This window comes from Etheostoma cragini, chromosome 15 (genome assembly GCF_013103735.1).
Source record: "Etheostoma cragini isolate CJK2018 chromosome 15, CSU_Ecrag_1.0, whole genome shotgun sequence".
NCBI classification, from domain to species: domain Eukaryota; kingdom Metazoa; phylum Chordata; class Actinopteri; order Perciformes; family Percidae; genus Etheostoma; species Etheostoma cragini.
Genome location: NC_048421.1, coordinates 4,756,278 through 4,776,301, shown reverse-complemented (window position 1 = coordinate 4,776,301; position 20,024 = coordinate 4,756,278). Strand labels below are relative to the sequence as shown.

The 20,024-nt window shown below is 42.2% G+C and overlaps 1 protein-coding gene across 4 annotated transcripts in view; it reads left to right on the top strand.

Annotated features, from left to right (window-relative positions):
• Positions 1-19,637, top strand: part of LOC117958354 (E3 ubiquitin-protein ligase RBBP6-like) — a 20,124-nt gene extending 487 nt beyond the window's left edge. Inside the window, exons 1-19 of one of the 4 annotated variants that reach the window (XM_034894678.1) lie at positions 1-86; positions 1,113-1,215; positions 2,959-3,004; positions 7,423-7,467; positions 7,604-7,686; positions 7,959-8,055; positions 8,468-8,607; positions 9,210-9,382; positions 9,591-9,694; positions 9,884-10,054; positions 10,453-10,598; positions 12,104-12,209; positions 12,295-12,361; positions 12,522-12,564; positions 13,214-13,504; positions 13,813-13,944; positions 14,246-16,372; positions 17,407-17,506; positions 17,742-19,637. The exon at positions 1-86 is cut by the window's left edge and continues 487 nt beyond it. In XM_034894678.1, coding sequence (XP_034750569.1) covers positions 1-86; positions 1,113-1,215; positions 2,959-3,004; positions 7,423-7,467; positions 7,604-7,686; positions 7,959-8,055; positions 8,468-8,607; positions 9,210-9,382; positions 9,591-9,694; positions 9,884-10,054; positions 10,453-10,598; positions 12,104-12,209; positions 12,295-12,361; positions 12,522-12,564; positions 13,214-13,504; positions 13,813-13,944; positions 14,246-16,372; positions 17,407-17,506; positions 17,742-19,067 — 5,386 coding nt within the window. In that variant the 3' untranslated portion in view covers positions 19,068-19,637. Of the gene's footprint in view, positions 87-1,112; positions 1,216-2,958; positions 3,005-7,422; positions 7,468-7,603; positions 7,687-7,958; positions 8,056-8,467; positions 8,608-9,209; positions 9,383-9,590; positions 9,695-9,883; positions 10,055-10,452; positions 10,599-12,103; positions 12,210-12,294; positions 12,362-12,521; positions 12,565-13,213; positions 13,505-13,812; positions 13,945-14,245; positions 16,373-17,403; positions 17,550-17,741 lie in introns of all 4 variants that reach the window. The other 3 variants (XM_034894677.1, XM_034894681.1, XM_034894680.1) reach the window with 3 other exon arrangements.
• The last annotated feature ends 387 nt before the right edge of the window (positions 19,638-20,024 follow it).

The following is a 20,024-nucleotide window of genomic DNA, read 5'->3' as shown; positions in this document are numbered from 1 at the left end:
GGATCTGAAGAGGCAGATCATGGGCAGGGAGAAGCTCCGAGCCGGGGACTGCGACCTGCAGATCACAAACGCCCAGAACAAAGAAGGTAATTATAACAGATGTATGGAATGTGTGATGATGTTTCTATTCCGACGGTCTGAACTTTTGTAGAAAACACGTGGTCCAGGTTTGACAGCTGCCCGGTGAGAGTGTCGCGTCACCCCGTTCAGCTTGACTGGGGGAGGGGGGTCCAAAAAGTCAAGCAAGAACAAAAAGGTGTAATGAATGGGGCACATTCCTGCCGCATTTACTCTTCATGCCCGTACATTAAACGGCCTGATGGTGCGGGATCAGCCCAGTCAGTGCCATGCCTGTAAAATTCCCAAAAGAGAAGTGGGATAAAAATAGTAAAGGTTGGGCAGGACCACAGCCCAGTCATGACCATAAGATAAAGGTCCAGACCCATTTTATGCTGTCTATGGCCCAGAAACGCGAACACATGAAGTCATCAACACATGAATCATTGGTAACGATGCTGCATAATAGGTCAATTAAACTCACTGAGCCAAAAGAAGGCTGAAGAAAGAGTCAAACATCCCAGTTAGCTCTGAATAATGAAGTGTCCCCTTAGAGTGTGTTAACGTCCTGCAGATAAACTCCAACACCCATAATTCGCTGAGTAATGTATTTCCACTGAAATCAAACTGCATCCACTGTGTGATTAATACAACTGCTATGTCAGAGTATACAGAAAGTTTACAAAAAGACATTATAGGAAGGGATAAGGGAGTCTTTCATCAGATGGCTTACAACAGTGCTGCGCCATGATCCAGAGGTTGTCAATATATCTACAACTTTGAATTGATTGAATCCCAATTCAAACCTACAGCGTTGACAGTTTACCCGGCTGTACAGTTAATATTAGGTTTTTATTGTACAATATCGATAATGAAAGTAATCATGGGTTGCAATGAAATCCTTCTTGTTACAGTCCCATACTAGTTGTATGACTGTATTTCTTAAATATTTCTTAACACTGAAGAAGAGATTTTCTTATGTTAAACCGTTACAGCACAAAAATGATTTTATGTGAGCTGAACTCACACACTTTCTTCATCTCTCCCTCTCCCAGAGTACACAGATGATGAAAGTTTGATCCCCAAAGGCTCCTCCGTCATCGTCAGGAGAATCCCAATCATTGGAGGGAAGTCCAGCAGCAGCAAGACCCGCAACGTGTAAGTGTGTTTTTTGGTTTGGCACATACACTGTGGCTGAATTCTTGTACTGCTACTAGGGTTGATATCCCTGCCACTGCCAATGCTAAACAGTGCTACCACATGGAACCTACTAGTCTACGGCCTTGTCACACCTCAAAGTCTGAATCAAGGGTCTTGTTTTTGTCCCATTGTGTACATTTGGTTCGGTATGCTCTGATTTCCCATTGCAATTATGGGAGCGCACTAGAGACACATACATGACATATGTCTTGTCGCCATCACCTACGTCAGCTATGTCTCCCGACACCAGACATTATTTAGACAGGTTCCCTCATCCACTCTGATCCTCTCTCTCATTCTCTCGGAATCTCCTTGGATTTTTTTTTTTTTTTAAATGTCTTTTGTGAGTATTTTCCAACTCACTCTTAATCAAGTTGTCAGAACAAATGTCAGTTAAAAATCTGATCTCCTCCTCTCCCCATGTGCTACCGCAGCTCCTTTTTTCTTTCGAAAGTCTGAACCATCCAAAGATTATGTTTTAACACTAGACACGAACTGAACCATGGTTCAATTAGATCTGGGTCGAGATATTCCTTGGGGGGGGATGACGCTGAATGATAAGTCAATGCAGAGGCCTGAATCTTTCAGTTGATTAAAGAGGGGGTTTTGTTTTTATTTGCAAAACACTTCCATGATTATATATGCTGACAGGAAAAAAAGGACTGTAACTCCATGGTAACGTTCACAGGGATTACCCAGATATTAGTCAGGCTTAAACGGGCCAGCCAGCGGTGGCGTGTGTTTTATGCATGGAAGGCAAGAAAGGACCTCACTGGGACAGACTGGTGTTCATGTGATTAGCCCTGTCAGCACCACGCAGACAGGAGGAGGGGAATTGGGGCTAAAGAGTGGTGCAACGCTGCCCCGCAAGATTAAATACCGCAAATCAATTCTCCACCTGCACACGCGGTCACTCTGCTTCAAAGGGCTTCCAAGTAAGCCTTAACTTTGATGCATTTTAAAGACAGAAAATAAAAAATAAAAACAGAAAAACAGAGTGACTATAACTGTGTAGTGGCGAGTTTTGTAGGGTGGAGTGTTTGTCCTATTGTGCAATTAACCAAGCCAAATGTTGAGTTGTTGATGCTGCAATGAGGCAGGATGAAACACCAACCGGTTTTCATGTCAGTCCTTCAGAACTAAAGAGTAAGGGTTTCTTCCTGGAGTCATCATTTTGTCATCAACACTGAGCAGACATAGAGAACCAAAACAGACATACGCTATAAGTCTCTTCAGCCAAAGTAATCTCATATTACGCATCTAAACTACATGCGGGACAGTAAACTAAACATCTTTTAATGTTGTGCTTTAACATGTTAACTTTACATGTAAAATAAATAAAAATATTTGTCATTGACCTGACTTTACTCTTCTGATATACACAATTACTCAAGTCACAGCCCAGTTTGTATCTTCTGTAAGGGAATTCTGGGTAATGCAGGAAATCCCCACTTGAAGTGTTAATAGGCAAGGCCAGACACAGGGGAACACAGTTGTACAGAAATCATCTAGTGGCAGCGTTCCTATTGGCTGGTAAGCCAAGGACCGTCCCTCCCACTGACTGCTTTAAAAAAAGTGTTAAACTGCAACAAGGCTGGTTTGTGTTAATGATATATATATTCATTCCTGATCTTTGTTTCCAGGGTGTTAAATCGTCATGGACAACTGGCCTAAAAATTATTTTTTATTTTTGTGTTTCAGTGAGCGATTAGATGTCCAGGCCCACGCCTTTGGAGCCTACAGAGCAGTACGTAACTAAACCCCACCCCTCTACCTGCATCTCCTCTAAACACACACACACACACACACACACATTGTTAGCATGTTGTGATATCTCTGCTTGAACATGAGATGAATGAGTGATTTATCGTGACTGGTTTAAACAAATGAACCCACAATGTAAATCAGTGAAAGCCTCTAATTTCCTGTATTGCCGTTTTAAGTTCCTGTTGCAAAGAGGAAGTAGTGCGCGTCTTAGGATTTTTATTTACAGCGAGCTGCTGCTGCTCTGAGATAAATCTGGAAATGGTCTTGAATGGGCCAGACGGACTTGCAGAGCAAATTTCAAATTTGCCGGAACTTTGTCGAGGTTTTCCCAGGCAAGAGATTTCAGAGATTCTTCAAGCCGAGCAGTCGTTATTTGTAAGTGTTTTGCCAGTCAGAGCGAGCACTTCTCGCATTCCCGCTGCTCTCAGGGGTGAACTCTTTCCACTACATCAGGTCGTCCCGTTTGCTCAATGAAAATGTCAGCAACAGGTACTGGCTGTTATTGTTATATCCATGGTACCGGTAGCTGCGGAACCGGACCCGGTGTGAGTCTCAGTGCCCAGAGGAAGAGAAGCCTGGATGGGTCAGGCTCCAAAATAAAATTAGCTTCTGCTTAGAAGTCGGACATTTACAGCTCCCAGCTACTTAGTACAGTTCAGTCCCTGGCTTTTGTTTGATGTGTAGTGTTGGCAAAATAGTTGTTAGCCTCGTGTAAGCTATTATATTGAGTTTCCGCTTAGCAAAATGCTCAGTGAATTTAAGTTGGTCTTTTATTGTGAAGGCATGGCAACTTTATTCGTATAACAACAGGGCAATTCAAAGTGCTTTACATAAAACATTAAAGAGCAGTTAAAAACAAGTACAAATATAAAAACAGATAAAATAGGAGAATAAAAGTTACAGTGCAGTATACAAATGAACAATTATTTAAAGAAAGGCAGCGTCAAAAATAAAGGTCTGGATTTAAAAGAAATGAGAGTTATGGCGGACCTGCAGTTTTTCTGGGCGTTTGTTCCAGATATGTGGAGCTTAAAAACGGAACTCTGCTTCTCTCCGTTTAGTTCTGACTCTGGGGACAGAAAGCAGACCTGTCCCAGACGACCTGAGAGGTCTGGGTGGTAGAGATGGTCCGATACCATTTTTTTGCTTCCTGATACCTGAACTTGCGTATTGCCGATACAGAGTACTGGTCCGATACCATTGTCATATATTTTATAATGCTTTAACAACTGTATACTACTATCCCTGTGTGGATGTGATAGGATTTCTATTTTTATTGTTGGTCTGGCTCAGGTTAAACTCTTAAACAATGAATGCCACAGAACTTTCATTTATCATCCAGTTTGACAGTCAGTTATATCTTAAAAAGACAATAAATAAATTACTTTAACATAGATTTTCATTAGGGTTTTATTACGTGGTATCAGATTGGTGTAGAAAGTCGAGTACTTACCGATGCCAGCGTTTTAGACCGTATCAGAGAAGATACCGATACTGGTATTGGTATTGGAACATCTCTACTGTGTGGTTCATAATATCTCAGCAGACCAGATATGTATTTTGGCCCCAACCCGTTTAGTGCAGCAGCATTCTGAATCAGCTTCAGCTGTCTGATTTTTGTAGTGATACTTGTAAAGACGATAATAAGTGATAATAGGCTCTGTAATTTTCTTAACCCTCCTTTTGTCCTCGGGTCAAATGTGACCCATTTACAAACACTTTCAAAGAACAAAGAACATTGAAAAAGCGACAAATGTTGGAAAAAGCTACAAAAAAAAAAGAACCAAAAAATCGACATTGTCTTCTCTTTTTATATTATAAGTGACAAACATTGTTAAAGGGGAAGGAATGGGACAAAACAATTTGAATGAAATCCACAAAAAGTTTGAGAAAAGTGTAGAAATGGATATTGAAAAATATTGAAATTTTGACTCCGAAAAACACAAAGTTGTATGGTCGACGGGAAGAGAACACGAGGGTTAATGTTGTTGAGGCCTTTTTAAAAGTAGCATTGCAGTTAGACCATTTACCAGAAAAGAAAACCAAAGTTTACAATTAAACCAGTGGTGTATTATAAACCCTAAAGGAAAGTATATTTGTATATGTTATCTCTAATAAAGGCTGTCAGCTGTTAATTTAACAAGCTGCTGTGTCCCCACAAGATCCTTCAGGGTCTATCTGTGGGTGGGTGGGGGGAGCTACTCGGGCGGGTCAGACATTATCATGCGGGCCAGCTACTCCCAGCTGATAAACCCAACTGTTGTTTTATGAGCAGCAGACGGTCATTGCCCTGTTGTCTCTTCTTCCGGAGCTGCTGTAGCACTTGCTCCCTTGCTTTCAGACATATTCTAACATTTAGAGGTGAATAGTATATTAGTAGCCTCTTTGGATTGCTGTGTTGATTGTGCAGGTACAAGTTTTTAAGATACATTCAAAGGCAATTTTTTATTTTGGATTTCATTCATTCCCCAGATAGGATTGGCGTCCATCATCCACAATAGAATCGAATGTATCAAAAATGATTAATTAACTGTCCGGACCATCTAAATCTACAGAGTACTTTGAATGTCATCCTTAGCGCCACAAAACTCCATCAATTCAGTAAATAAATCAAAATCTATTTGGACGTTTTAAAATACAACCTGTACCCTACCCTTACAACAGAGTGAACCTAAACTCTCTTAAACCCAACCAGAAACCAGGTGGTGCACCGTTGTTATTTCATGTCAGATTCTTGCAGTGTTAATTCTGTTTAAAATCCTGTAAACTAACTCAAACACATCTCAAAAGCTCCTATATGATATAGTTTAACCTGACGTGATTTTTTTCTCTGGTTTCACAGTAGGAGAAGTGTCTGCCACTCTTCTTAGTACTTTGAGTCTGTTGGATTACACAAACTTTTTCTTTTGTGTTTTTCTGCCAATAAAGTCTTTGTATGAAGCCGTCTTATGTATTGATTATGTGTTTGATTTCACTGGAGAGAATGATTCTTGATGAACACGGTCAGTATGCATTCTGAAGACGTCGGTTGCGTCAACATCGGACATTTCTAAATGATCGTTAAAATTTTGTGTCCACATTTTTCTTTTGCAGAAAAGAACAAATTCAGCAACAAAAACTGGTACATATGCTGGAATCATATCATATATTAAACTTAAATTGATACTCCGACTATTTAGTATTGCACTTTCTCAAAGCTGACATAATCAAAAGGACATTTTAAAAAGAAGAGTTCAAATCCACTAGTCCCCACTATGGGTCAAGCTTTAAAAACACTCCAACAATCCTACATTTCCTCAGGACAGGAGGGGTATTGTATATCTCTTTAATTCACCTAATGAATGCATTACAAACTAAATAAGATTAGAAAAAGCTTATGAAAAGCCAAATATTCACACACCAACACATTCTTAAATCAGAATATACTTTAAAAGTTGAAGCTACCACTTAAAATCTCAATTATTTTTTAATCCAATGTGCCGTAGTACAGACTGACCGCACTATATGATATATACGTTTACGGCAATATAACATCTGCTTGGCTTTGTTAAAACTCAACCAAATCTCATAAAAGAAGCTACCAAGTTATGTGCTGTAATTTGTGAATGTGAATTTTTGTGTAAAAAAATAAATTAAATAAACTCGCCGTGGTGCTTTTAGCTAAATGCTAATGTCAACATGCTAACATGTTTACAATGTCAGCCTGCTAACATGCTTTAGGAGGTGTAATGTTGATCATGTTCACTATGTTAGTTTAGCCGGGTAGCATGCTAAGCTATGGTAATCAGCTCTAATCACTACGGAGGAGGGTGGGTGTGTAACTAATATTGCAAGTATTGGATAAATCAAAATTGTGACCTGAGGGTAAAGCTAGATGAAAAGTCCTTGGATCACCAAAGTGGTTAGGATTCATGTTTGAAAGTTTGTAAAATATCTAATGGCAATTCCTAATCCAATACTTGTGGCCCGATGGATCGACATTCAGCCGAACCGTGGTTTCACTTATCTGTTCCAGCACGGCATACGAAAGAACCACAAACAGGTGCAGAGAAACTAGAAAGAATTGAGGTGGAAGGAGGCACCGAGGTAGACTTTGGGTGATGAGAGCAAAGATGTTTCTTAACCAACAAAATGCTGGCCGCACAGGTGTAAAATGGGAGGGAGAATTGTATCGTCCTCCTTATTTTCAGGTTATCAAGTTTATAGGGATGAGAGGTGGCAGGAGGGGCAGAGGCAGTAATCCTGGGATGAGAACAGACGTGTGTTGTCCCCTCTTTTTTTTTAAGTGTCTCCTTTCTGGTAAATATCAACATAGAGCTCTCACTCCTTTCCCAAGACATGTAACCTGGAGGCTCTCGTCGCTTCATCGGTAAAATTGATTGTGTTTAATTCTAACAGATGGATGACCAGAATTCTTCCAGAGCCGTACCCTTTTTCTCCAAGGTACTCTTTCTCTTTCTCTCTCTCTCTTTCTCTCTCTCTGTTTTTTGTACGTATATTTATGCTAGATCATGTGAGTCAGTTACACAGTATTTCAACACTGCTCCTCCTGTTTGACCGTGTGTGTGTGTGTGTTCAGATGCAGAACCTGGCCGATGTAGATGCGACAGAAGAGGATAAGATTAAAGTTATGATGAATCAGTCGACCTATGACTCCATGAAGTGAGTCACTTATCTCATTATTTTAAATCTCTTCCTTCATCTCTATTTCTGTCTTCTTAGTACTTCTCTCCACTTGCTTTTCTTAAATTCTGAATCTCGATGTGTCACTTTGTCTCTAAGCCTCCATTACTTTATTACTCCATTACACTCCATCTTCATATCACACTCCAAATTTTAATTTTAATCTTTAATGCACATTTTAATCTACCTGCTTTTCTCTGTTTGTTTCTACATTTCTCCCTGTTTCCCTTTCTGTCTCTTTCTCACTCTAGTTACAATAAGAAGTTTGGTACTGTACTTCCTGCCAATTACACCTGTTATCGCTGTGGAAATACTGGACACCACATCAGGAACTGTCCCACCAGCGGGGTAAGGGCAGATTATGTGGTATCTCTGAAGGGAGGGAGTATCTGTTGCAATCTAGAACAAAGATACCAAGAAAATTATTTGATCGGTGTGTGTCTTTACATTTTTGCTATTCAGTACTTATTTTAATTATTTAATAGTCTTTACATTTTTTCCAGTACTTATTTTAATGTTTTATTTATTATTCTAAACTGTGTGTGTGTGTGTGTGTGTGTGTGTGTGTGTGTGTGTGTGTGTGTGTGTGTGTGTGTGTGTGTGTGTGTGTGTGTGTGTGTGTGTGTGTGTGTGTGTGTGTGTGTGTGTGTGTGTGTGTGTGTGTGTGTGTGTGTGTGTGTGTGTGTGTGTGTGTGTGTGTGTGTGTGTGTGTGTGTGTGTGTGTGTGTGTGTGTGTGTGTGTGTGTGTGTGTGTTAGCAGGATAAAAACTCAGAGGCCCCTCTGAAAATAAAGAAAAGCACAGGCATCCCTCGTTCCTTCATGGTAGAGGTGGACGATCCAAACACAAAGGGAGCCATGCTGACCAACTGTGGACGCTACGCGATTCCTACCATAGACGCGTGAGACAAAAGAGTCAATGTTTGTGTGTCTTTTGTTTTAAAAGAATGGTGTGACATTTTTGGAAATGGCATAAGAACTGGAAAAGGGGAAACCGCTAGCCTGGCTCTCCCCAGAGGTTACAAATTCCACCTACCAGTCGCTTTTTAAAGTTCACCTAATGTGTGAAAACTATTTACGTGCTTTCTCTGAGTGGGCTGTTACAGAGAGTCTTTTCTTTCATTTTTTTCACCAAAGTACTTAAATCACCAAAACCGTTTCCTCACTCGAATTTAAATGGTTTAATGAGTCAGGATACTGTTTTAAAGCCATTTAAACATGTTTTTCAAATGTTGTAAAAATTGAATAAAACACCCATAATTCAATTAATGTAATCATTATCATAATCATTTTACCTTGGAATCCATACAATGTACATCCATGGATCCACGTTATATTTAGGCATTTTGGTTCAAAGAAACCATAATTCTGATATAAAAAACGTTGAAAACGGGTCAAATTTGACCCGAGGACAACACAAGGGTTAAAAGTCACTCTGGTTCAAGGCATCGTTTAAACACCTAAATAGTCAGCACTCAGTGTGTGTACTATCATCCATCCGCAGTGAGGCATACGCTATTGGCAAGAAGGAGAGGCCTCCATTTGGTCCACAGGTGGAGACTATGTCAGAAGGCGAGGAGGATCCTGTACCTGAGGAACTCCTCTGTCTGATCTGCCATGACCTGCTGAGTGACGCTGTGGTCATACCCTGCTGTGGAAACAGCTACTGTGATGACTGTGAGTGTCTGCTACACACACACACACACACACACACACACTTAAATAAACTTACTGTATGTACACTTGCTGTAGTTTAAATAAGTCATTTTTATCCTGATTTCCTGTGTCCAGCAAAACGTGTTAACTAAATAAGTGTGTATGCTGTGGTTGTTCTTCAGTCGGAGTCTCCATTTTTACATCTCAACCGTCTTTATGTCTTTCTCAGGTATTCGCACTGCCTTACTGGATTCAGAGGATCACATCTGCCCCACTTGTAGCCAATCAGATGTCTCACCTGATACCCTGATAGCCAATAAATTTCTCAGACAGGTGATTTGACAGATGAAAATATGAATTAATGTTAGAGATAGAGGGGATTGGAGAGAAGTAAATGGTTTTTGACGGTGGGTTTTGTTAATCACTGTATCTCTTTGTTTCATGCTTAGAAGTCAGACTAGAGGCTTTTCATAGTATTTAACCCCAATAAAGAAATATTCTGACATGTTTCTCCTAACACAGGCTGTGGACAATTTTAAGAAAGAGCGAAGCTTCACTAAAAGTCTGAGGAAAGGGTGTGGTACCTCCCAGTCCCAAAATCCAACCCCGATACCGAGCCCTGTCCCCACCCCGCCCCCTCTCACTGTGCAGAGCCAACCACAGAAGCCTCACTTGCCAACCCACAGCCAGCAGGTGAACCTCATAATAATGTCTGATGTGGGGAGGCAGAAATAAGAGTAGCACTGTACCTGCAGGACTCAGGAGCAAAGACAATAATAACTGTTTCCTTTTCACAGTCAATGTTATGTCTGGTCTCGGAGTGATAGTTCTCTTCCGAAAAAAAAGGTGTTAGACAGGACGTTATACTGCAAGTTTTAAACCGCATTCTCTATATTAATACTAACAACAAGAAACAAGAAATGTATTATAATAATATGTATTGTCATTTCAATTGTCATGTGTAGATATTCTTTGTAATTGTTCATTATTATATCTCAGCTCTGTTTTCCCAAAAATAATTTAATTTTTCTCTTGCTTTCTCTACCTTATTCTGATCCCTGCTTTATTCTCTTGTTGTCACCCTGGTTTAGGACCCTCTCCGCTCACAGGCTGCAGACACACCGCCCTCGTCTCAGGTGTGTGGGACTCCGCCCACAGAAACAGGCCCTGCCTCTGCTCCCAACACGCCGAGCACTTCCCTCCAGCCTGCACAAAGCCACCTGGAGATACCTGACAAGTACCTACAGACATAAACATAGTCACACAGCAGTACAATTACTTTGTGGTGCTCTGCTGCCTCCCCTGCTTCACAAGCTAACTTGCGACTCCTTAGATGTATTGTTGTGGTATCTTAAAGTTGTAATACTGAAGTTGTAGTGTCTCTTTTTTTCTGACAAACCAGATGGTTAAGAGTTTGCTACCATACGTGTTGCAAAAAATTACCCAGGAATCATATCTTGGGCATTACATTTTCGAGGCAGTTGCCCATTACAGAGACAGCAAATGGCCTTATCGTACCCATCATTTACCCCTCTATGCTATAGAATAAGATGCTTTAATGTTAGGGTTATCCATTCAGCACAGTTTCCTTCAGTTCACATAATGAAAGAGAACAACCAAAGACTAGGTTGCGAAATGTGCACTCCCTGCTGGGCAACATGATTCCAATGGTTTTTTTATAGGCTGCAATTTTTAAATTTAAACAAATTATTACCGATGGAATGTGTATTTTTTTTTGTGTTTTATAATTTGCATTGGGAACAGAAAGTGAAAGCCTGATTTAGCTCATATAGCACATGGGACTGTCAGCGGCTTTAGATGTGACGGAGGTAAGGATAATGACATCTGATTCGCTTTGCTTTCAGCAGCTGCAAGTTAGACTGGAGTATGTCCACACTAAGCTTACACATTAAGTTGTGCTTGCCCCAAAACAGAGCTTTTCCAAAACAGCCCAAAAGTGTGTAAATCTTAAAACTCCATTGGTGTGTAAAGGGAAAAACTCAGCTTTTGCAAAAAATGATGACATGAGCCAGCCCGTCATGGTCAGGGGATGTGTAGCTGTAAAGTCAAGAGAAACTTTTCCATTGCTTTAATTTTGGGATAATTCATTTTAAATGTCTCTATAGCCGAATACACAGCAGAGCTGTTGTCATTAACCTGGATTATATGTTGAGAGCCATGAATAAGTCAGTATGTCATACTTGATACGCTGTCTAACAGCAGAAACGGAACAATATGTAAATGGAGAACAAATATATTGTAAATTTGGCCGTCTTAAAATGCAGTATAGGAGACCACAGGTGTAACTGGCTAACACTCCGGCACTGTCTGGAGCTGCCCAGTAAGTCGTGTGGCAGCAAAGTTAAGACACAACTTTGTGTCAACTCTAACTTATTTTAGATGTTGGGATAGCCAATGGCACAGCTAACCTGTGTGCTGATTTGGTCAGACGGACATCATATTTCGCCAACTGTAGAGAGGAGTAGGAACAGTTTAAAGTGTGAAATGATGGTCTGAATGTGGAATAAGGAAGGCAACCTGAAATAACTGTGATATGGTGTGTAGCATAAAAATACATATTTAGTGGTGTCATACTTAAAACATTTGAATCAGCCTTCTGTACCCACAGAACATTTGGTGCAATCAAATCATGGCACTATAGATTTGAGATTGATGAACTTGTAAACAACCACCCTGATGTTGCGCTCATGTGGTACTGTACTGTATCTGCTGATTTTTCAGAGAGGCTGAAGAAAAGACACACGATGACTCAGCAGCTGCTGCTGCCCCGTCTGTGCCAGTTTCACCAGAAGAACCCATTGATACTCCATCACAGCTGATACCAACAGTGAGGGGCTATACAGATACAGACGCACTAAATCTATGCAGCAAAGTTTCTTGGTATGAAATCTATGATGTTTGTGTCTGCTCAGGTTATGGCTACTCCAGTGGCAGAACAGCCCCAGGCCGTCAGTGTGAATCTACAGCAGCCCTCGTCAGGTGAGTGACTGTAAAGCAGTGTCTGTTTCTGTCCATTAGTTATACTGTCTGTGTTTTGTCATTTTATTTGAGCAAACAAATTATTGAATGATTGTACCGTTGAGAACTGCAGTAGCATCGCTAACAAATAAAAGTAAACATATTTTACCTGAATCCACAGGTCCAGCCCCAAGACCCTATGGGCCATCAACATCCTGGGATAGGTCAGTGAAGCATGGTTATTTAAGTATGAGTGTGTATTGACTCTGACTCTGCCCACTAGGGCTGTACGATATTGTGTTTGATTGTCTACAGTGCGATGTGCACATGTGGGATGGACACATCGCAAAACATTTTTGCTACTTGATTGAAAAGTGAACTTTCACCGTTCTCCTTTTACATGATTGTTACCGGCCGACCCTTCCCATTTAAGACCATGGCCATGTGGGCAACGTGTGTGTACCTAATGTTACAGTAGCTCGACAAGGTTTATTATAGGATGTCAGGCTCTCGCGTAGGTTATTATATGACCACAATGGTGTCATGTAAGTCAACCGGAAGAATAGTTACAGCGAATAGTTGCTTTGGTGTTTGTTAAGCATTAAAGTTCAACAAAGAATGGTTCACATAAGAAAAGTTCCTTTTTCATTTTCTATATAGATGCACTTCCCTACATAATCCCCCCAGTGGCCTGGTCAGGAATGATTTATAATTTCCAAATAATGCTATGTATGTCATCTATTTTCATATTGCAATAAATATCGCAGGAAGAAACAAATATCGCAATGTCAGTTTTTTCCAGTATTGTGTGGATCTACTGCCCACTGTTTTAAGATCGATGTGATAACTCCTTCCTTCCTCTTTTTCCTACAGCCCCTCTTCCTCCTCGGGTTGTCCTATTGGAGGCTGGGATGAGTCTAACACCCGGCAGCCCCCTCCCACCTCCTGTTCATATCTAGCAACTCCTCCACCTTCTCTCTTTCCCTCCCCCAATTTCCACACATTCCTCGCTGCTCATCAGCCTCTCAGTTACCCACCCCCCGCACCCATCTGGACACTCCCAAACCTCCAAGCTGCCCCCATCCCTTCTCTGTGCCCCTCATCCTCCATCCCTGCCCTCATCCCCAAGGAGTGGTACAGGCATCAGAGAAAGAAGAAGGAAAGGTAAGGTTTCCAAGTAGTCATTACGTGGACAAGGTATCTGTACGTTTCTAAAAAACATCTTAAATAACATGACATCCCTTGTTTAATAGTTGTTTCATTCTTTTTGAAAATGGTCTTTGCTTAAACTTAAGGCAACAAGATAAGACACACCTATGAGTGGACTTGCAGATTCTGTTTTTAAGGAGATTACTCATAAACTATTGGATTTTCCAATCATATTTAGGACATTATAGTATTAATACTATTATAATAATATATATATATTCCTCCCCGTCACTTGCTAAACCTCCTCTGTCTTTATTACTCAGGTCACCTCACCGAGGATCTTCCCACAGACGCTCCTCCCATCGTTCTTATTCAAAGTCTTCCAAGTCAAAGTCTTCTCGCTCGTACTCTCGCTCTTCAAGCAGATCCAGATCTAGGTCCCAAGGCAGATCAAGGTATTTTGTGCTTCTTTATTTAAAAGTCAAACTAGTGGTTATTCGACATGTCCTAAATGCACCTGCGCCATGTGCTTCACGCCGTGCACTTATATAATTAAAATAGGGCCCATAAAGTGCATGCAGCAAGCTTTGTTTAAGCTCAAAAGATCTGGTACTGTACTTTCCTTATTATGCCTTTCTTTTATAGACAAGGTTAAATGGCAAATGAGATTGAGACAACTCAAACCACAATGTGGCAGTGGTGCCTTAACGTGTGTGCAAAAAATGAAATGCCTAAATGTCCTTTTTCTTTTTTTAGGCCCCAATCTCCTTACTCCCGCGAAAGAGACCTCCAAACCCGCTCTCATTCCTCCCACTCCTACAGCTATGGTTACAAACGTTCCCCAACACCGTCCTCGTCATCTTCACCTCGAGTCGGTTACCGTGCCAGGTCCAAGTCACCATCAGGTCACCGCAAAAACAGCCATCATAGTCGGCATCACAATAAGAAATCCGCTTCAAGCAGCTACAGCTCCAGGAGGCGAGGAGAAGACTCCCACAGGGAAGCAGGGGGCTCGGGGGGAAGTTACCCGTGTGGTCAGCCCGCAAATCAAAGTAGCAGCCTGGACCTGAACAGAGAGCGCTACCTGCAGTGGAAAAGGGAGTACAAAGAGTGGTATGATAAATATTTCAGCAGCTATGTCGGCCACTTCCACCAGCTACCTCTTCCCCTCCTCAATCTCCCTCCTCCTCCTCAGTGGGGGGACAGAGAAGGAACCGGGAATCCCTTGCATGCTCACTCCCGCTCACGCGACCAATTCCAAGGTAGACGCGCCGTGCGGATAGGCGGCTGCTCCCCTCCGTCGCAGTCCTCCAGTGACAGCCGCTCCCCTCCATCTCAGTCTTCACATGACAGCTGCTCCACACCATCTCAGTCCTCCAGTGACAGTCGCTCCTCTCCATCTCATTCGTCCAACGACAGCCAGTCCCCAGCCTCTCGGTCGTCCAGCGACGGACGCTCCACACCATCCGAAAACGGAGCTCCGCCAACGGCATATCAGCGGAGGTGCGCGGAGAAGTCCAGCCGCCCGCCAATCACACTTACAAAAGGCAGTAAGAAAGCAAAACTGCATGAAAGAAGAGAGAATGATAAGCAACTCATGGCAAAGAATTTGAAGGACCTCAGCACCTTAAAACAGAAGCAGAAGAGCATGAAGAAACGTGAGGAAGGAAGAGGAGAGGAGTCATCATCACCTAATACTGGATCAAATGCCTGCAAGGATGGCACCCCAGTACAGGACCAAGCAACTGGCAGCGATGCCTTAGAACCAGTCCAATCACTTGTGAAACCAGATAAACGTTTGGATAAAGACTGTGAAAGAAAAGGCAGAGAACAGAGGAATTTGGAAATTGAGAAAGGATGGAGAAGAGGCAAACATTCAGACTCCCGGCAGGATGTGGGGAGACGGCACAGAGAAAGGCCCACTAAAGAGGCAAGCAGGGCGGATCAAGACACATACAGATACCCTGGAGGCAGCAGAGATCATGACTCAAGATCAGAGAAGAATAGAAAAAAAAAAAGAGAGGACCTTGAGAGAAGTTCTGCAAAGGCTCTAAGCAGCAAATGCCTGGAAACTAAAGTTGAAGAGGACACCAAAACCCGCAAGAGCGAATCTCCGAATCCATTTGAGAGAACCAAGCCAAAAACAGAGAAGAAAAAGGAGTGGAAAACATGTCCTCTGACAGAGAGAGAAATCTGGGAGGGAGGCATAAAGGTGAAACCACAGAAGAAGATAAGTATCAACATAAACCTGGAAGGAACGAGGAAGGACGAGAAAACCGAAAAACGGGACATGTCTTATTCAGAGAGCGTCACAGGAAAATCAAAGGGAGGAATCGAGAAGGCTGGTGATGGAGAGGAGGAGAAGTTAAATGGAGGAGAAACAATGAACGCAAATGTAAAGAATGAATCCAGCAGAGACATGGAAGGTTTGTCTGGAGAAAAAATCAAACCAGGGGAAGGAGGGGCGAGACAGAAATGGGAGAAAGCTACCTTCAGAGATGATACGGGAGAGATGTTGAAGAAAATTGCAGGAGAGAAAAAAGATATTGGAGAGAAGAATGAGGACAGAGAAAAGAAAGACTTTGACTTATTGCACAGCCCCCTTAGAAGTGTGGAGGAGGAAAGGGAGAGAAAGGAAGGACAAGCGATGGGAGGGTTATTCGCATGTACCAGAAAGGAGAGGGCAGAGGGAGAAAGCACGTGCCAGGAAAACAGAGCAATCCCGCCGGGGGAATCAAAGCCAAAAGAGAAGCTGATAAAGGGAGTGAAGCAAAGGATGAGGAAAGACGAAGAAGAAGACAACAACACAATGGGATCCGAGTCACAAAGGGGCAGAAAGGAGAGCCACTGTGACACACCAAACACTGTGGTGCAAGATGGCAGGTCAGAATGTTTCTGCTTTTTTCTTCAAAGTTAGAATCCTACAGCTTCATCTAACGGCTCGCTGGGGCTGCTCCTTCTCGGCCTCTTAGACCGAGGCAATATTTCAAACTGATCTGCTGTCAAAAGATGCAAAAAATGCATTTCCTGTGACTGCTTCACAGGTAAAGCTACTCATGTTACATTTTTCCATTTTCCTTTTGTATTAGCAGTAAAGTAGTGTATTTATCAACGACGCTTCAATTCCCGGATTGTTCTGCTGACGTCGGAAATTCCACCAGATAGCCCTAATTTTAGGCCGGATATCCGTTACCATACGCTTTCTTTGTATTGGCATTCTAAACTCCGTAGGATTTCTGAGGACTATGGTTAACTGCTCCTCAGATCTCTGCAGGGTAAATCCAAAAAGCTGACTAGACTATCCGACCAATCTGAGTTTTCTATTGCAAGACAAAAACAACTTTTAAACGTACACGTGTTCCACCAAAACAAGTTCCTTCCCGGGGCTATTTTGCAGAGGCACCATTGCTCCGTCCAGCACTTAGCACCAGCCAAGACGCTTGTGATTGGTTGAAAGAAATGCAAATGAACCGGAGCACGTTTTTCTCCCATCCCGGAATGATGTGAGGACTAGCCAGACCCTCCTCCGCAGCGCTGTGGAGGAAGGTAGCAGTAAAGTAATACAGCACTAATACCATTTATAAAAACAGTGAAAAGTGCCAGACTCTGCTACTAACAATAAAAACTAAGATATAGAGAGGTAGATTCAGAACGTAATTGCACTGTATGGATGTTGCTGAAGAGAAACAAACTGTTAATTGTGTCAAAACATAGTTTTATTTCTTAAGGATCTTAAGGATTATAACTTGAATTATCTGCTGTCCCTTATGTTTCTTTCATTCACTTTCTTTTATACTCATCCACATCTGTAAACCAGTGGTAGGATTAACATGTTCAACTTTCATTTTGTAAACACACAATGAGTTGGGTTTGGGTTCAAACAGAAATCATAAGTGTTGCTGTGTTTAATACAGCAGCTACGAGGATCATCAGGAGCGGAACACAGGGTTGAAAACACTGGAAGAGTACACCCAGGACAGAGGTGCAGACCTAGAGGGCGAGCTCACACTCATACAGGTGCGTCTGTGAGCGCATCCTGTGGCCCAGGATTAGTTTAAATGTGTGGGGAGTATATAATGTTAAATAAGGTGGGCGGTTGCATCGTTATGGGAATGAGAAAACACAACATTTCTATAATATAAATTAAGAATAATTTGTGTTTTGTACAATTACTTTGAACTCACACATACCACAAACATGAACAAACACAAATTGGATGATATCCGCTCAAGGCTTTCCCTCTCCATCTTAGGTCCCTCACTCCAAATGGGAGAAGGAAGAGTCTGAGGAAGGGGAGCGGGTTGAAGGAGTGATCAAAGTTCAAACAGTTGCTCTTGCTATGTTTCTGTCTTCACCGTCCACGTCCGTGACGACAGAGACAACAACCAACAGGGATACAGAGAAGGAAAAGGAGAGAGAGAGGTCAGTGGAAACGGAGATAGAGGAGGCCAGCGCAATGGCAAGAGGAAGGGACAGGGAGAGAGAGAAAGAGAAAACCCCCATTTTGTCAAGTTCACAGAGAATTGTGGCTCCCTCTAGTGGCAAAGATGGAACTGAAGGCGCCTTGTGCACAGACAGAGAGTGGGAGAAGAGGATGGAGAGACACAGGGACAGAGAGAGAGATATGGAGAATGAGAGGCCGAAAGAGAGCAAAAGATCAAAAGAAAGAGCAAGGGAGGAAGAGAATGGGAGAGACAGAAAGAGAGAGAGAGGGCACAGCGGCATTGCCTACGCCAAAAAGAGGAATCCTCCCTCCTCTTCTCACTCCTTCTCTTATTCGACACCGACACATGACACAGAGAGGAGAGACAGGCGGAGAGGGGGCGACACGGACAACAACAAGAGTTCCCCCTCTCCCGGTGGGAAATTCTCTGGTGGCAGAAGCAGGGAATGCAGAGCTACCGGACTGCTTGGTCAAATAACCCACAAATCATACAGAGACACGCCACTGGATTCTAAATTTAAAGACAAAGACCATCCCCACTACTACCACAATCACCAAGATCCATCAGGGATCTACAGACCTGCAGGGACCCACCACTCCCCACCTTCCCTCTCTCACAGCGGGGGTAAGGAGAGAGACCTACGGTCCTCCGGGGCAGAGCTGGGGAAGCCCAGAATAAGCAGCCCTGGTCAGGAGTTCATGCAGAACAGAAGTAGAAATGAGAGCAATGTTGAAAAGGAGGAGTGGAAGAAAAAGAAGTCAATCAAAGGCAAAGGAGAGAGAGAAACTCAAGAGATGGTGTCTGAGAGAGAAGGAGGTCGTCGATGCAAGGATGAAGCCGTCGAATTGGAAGAACAGACCAAGTGGGAGGGAGGGAGAGAGCTGGAGGAAGGGGAGAGGCCTAGCAGCGGTAGCCGCAGCAACAGCGTCAGTTCTTCAGCAAGCCAGGAGAACGACAAGGAGGGGAGAAAAGAGAAGAAGAGCCAAAAGAAGCGCCAAAAGGAGAAGAGACACGCCTCCCCAGAGCTGCTGGAGGAAGGGGAGCTGAAGAAACAAAAACGCAAGAAGAAGCCGTCAAAGACAAGCAGAGATGAGGAGGAAGAGGGGAGTAGTGCAGTGGTGGAAGACCGGTAGAAAGAGGAGGAAGACCACGCCAAGCTCTGCTCAGTTATGTGATGTCGACTCTCAGATAAAAGAAAATGAAAATTACTTGAATGATGTTTTTCCCTCCTCTGTCCAAAAAGTACCTGGATTTATTTTTTCAGCTTTAGTTTGTTTTGCCAGGACACTTTTTGTATCACCTTAAGATATGTCATATCAAATATGCATCATCCAAACTGAAAGTGAACAAAATGTGAAGGAAGAGCACTTTAAACTATACATAAGAATGTGAAGAAAGCAAATGTTAAACCTGGGACCTCTTGAATTATTTAGAGTTCAAGGAATTTGCACATGCTCCAACTTGCTCAGGACTGCCACCAACTATGGTTTATATACTGAACCTGTGATGTTACGTGTGATGTAGCTTGCATGGAGGATATCTTTTATTTTGAAGAGAGGCCAGTCAGTAATTTGATTTGCCTAACACAGAAGCACAGGAGTGTATATAGACGATTATTGAAGAGTTTATGATTCACTTGAAACACACTGTGAATGTTTATGATTTGAACCTCTTTTCTGAATTTTATTTTGTAATATTTAATTTAAAAACAACTGCTGGATGGATAAAACATGTACCAGAGTAAAGGTTAATTTTTCCTGTTTTGAAGGAAATAAAAAGAAATATCTACATATATTTTTCTGTTTAGATGACATGCTTTCTGCTGTAATATCAGTAAGATCTTCTCAATCCTGAAAAAAGTCAACAATTCTTTGAGATCATTAACAACAAATAGTGGATGTACTGAGTAGTCACCTGACAGTAGTTTAAGTCATGCCAGTGTTATGTCTCTAGTTAGCAAATGTTAGCACCCTAGACCAGAGATTAACATGGAGTCCTGGACCCCTAGGGTGTCCTCCGTTACTGCACTGGGGACACCAAATTACTAATTGAAATATATTTTTTTAAATTTAAAATGTCTTAACTTGAAA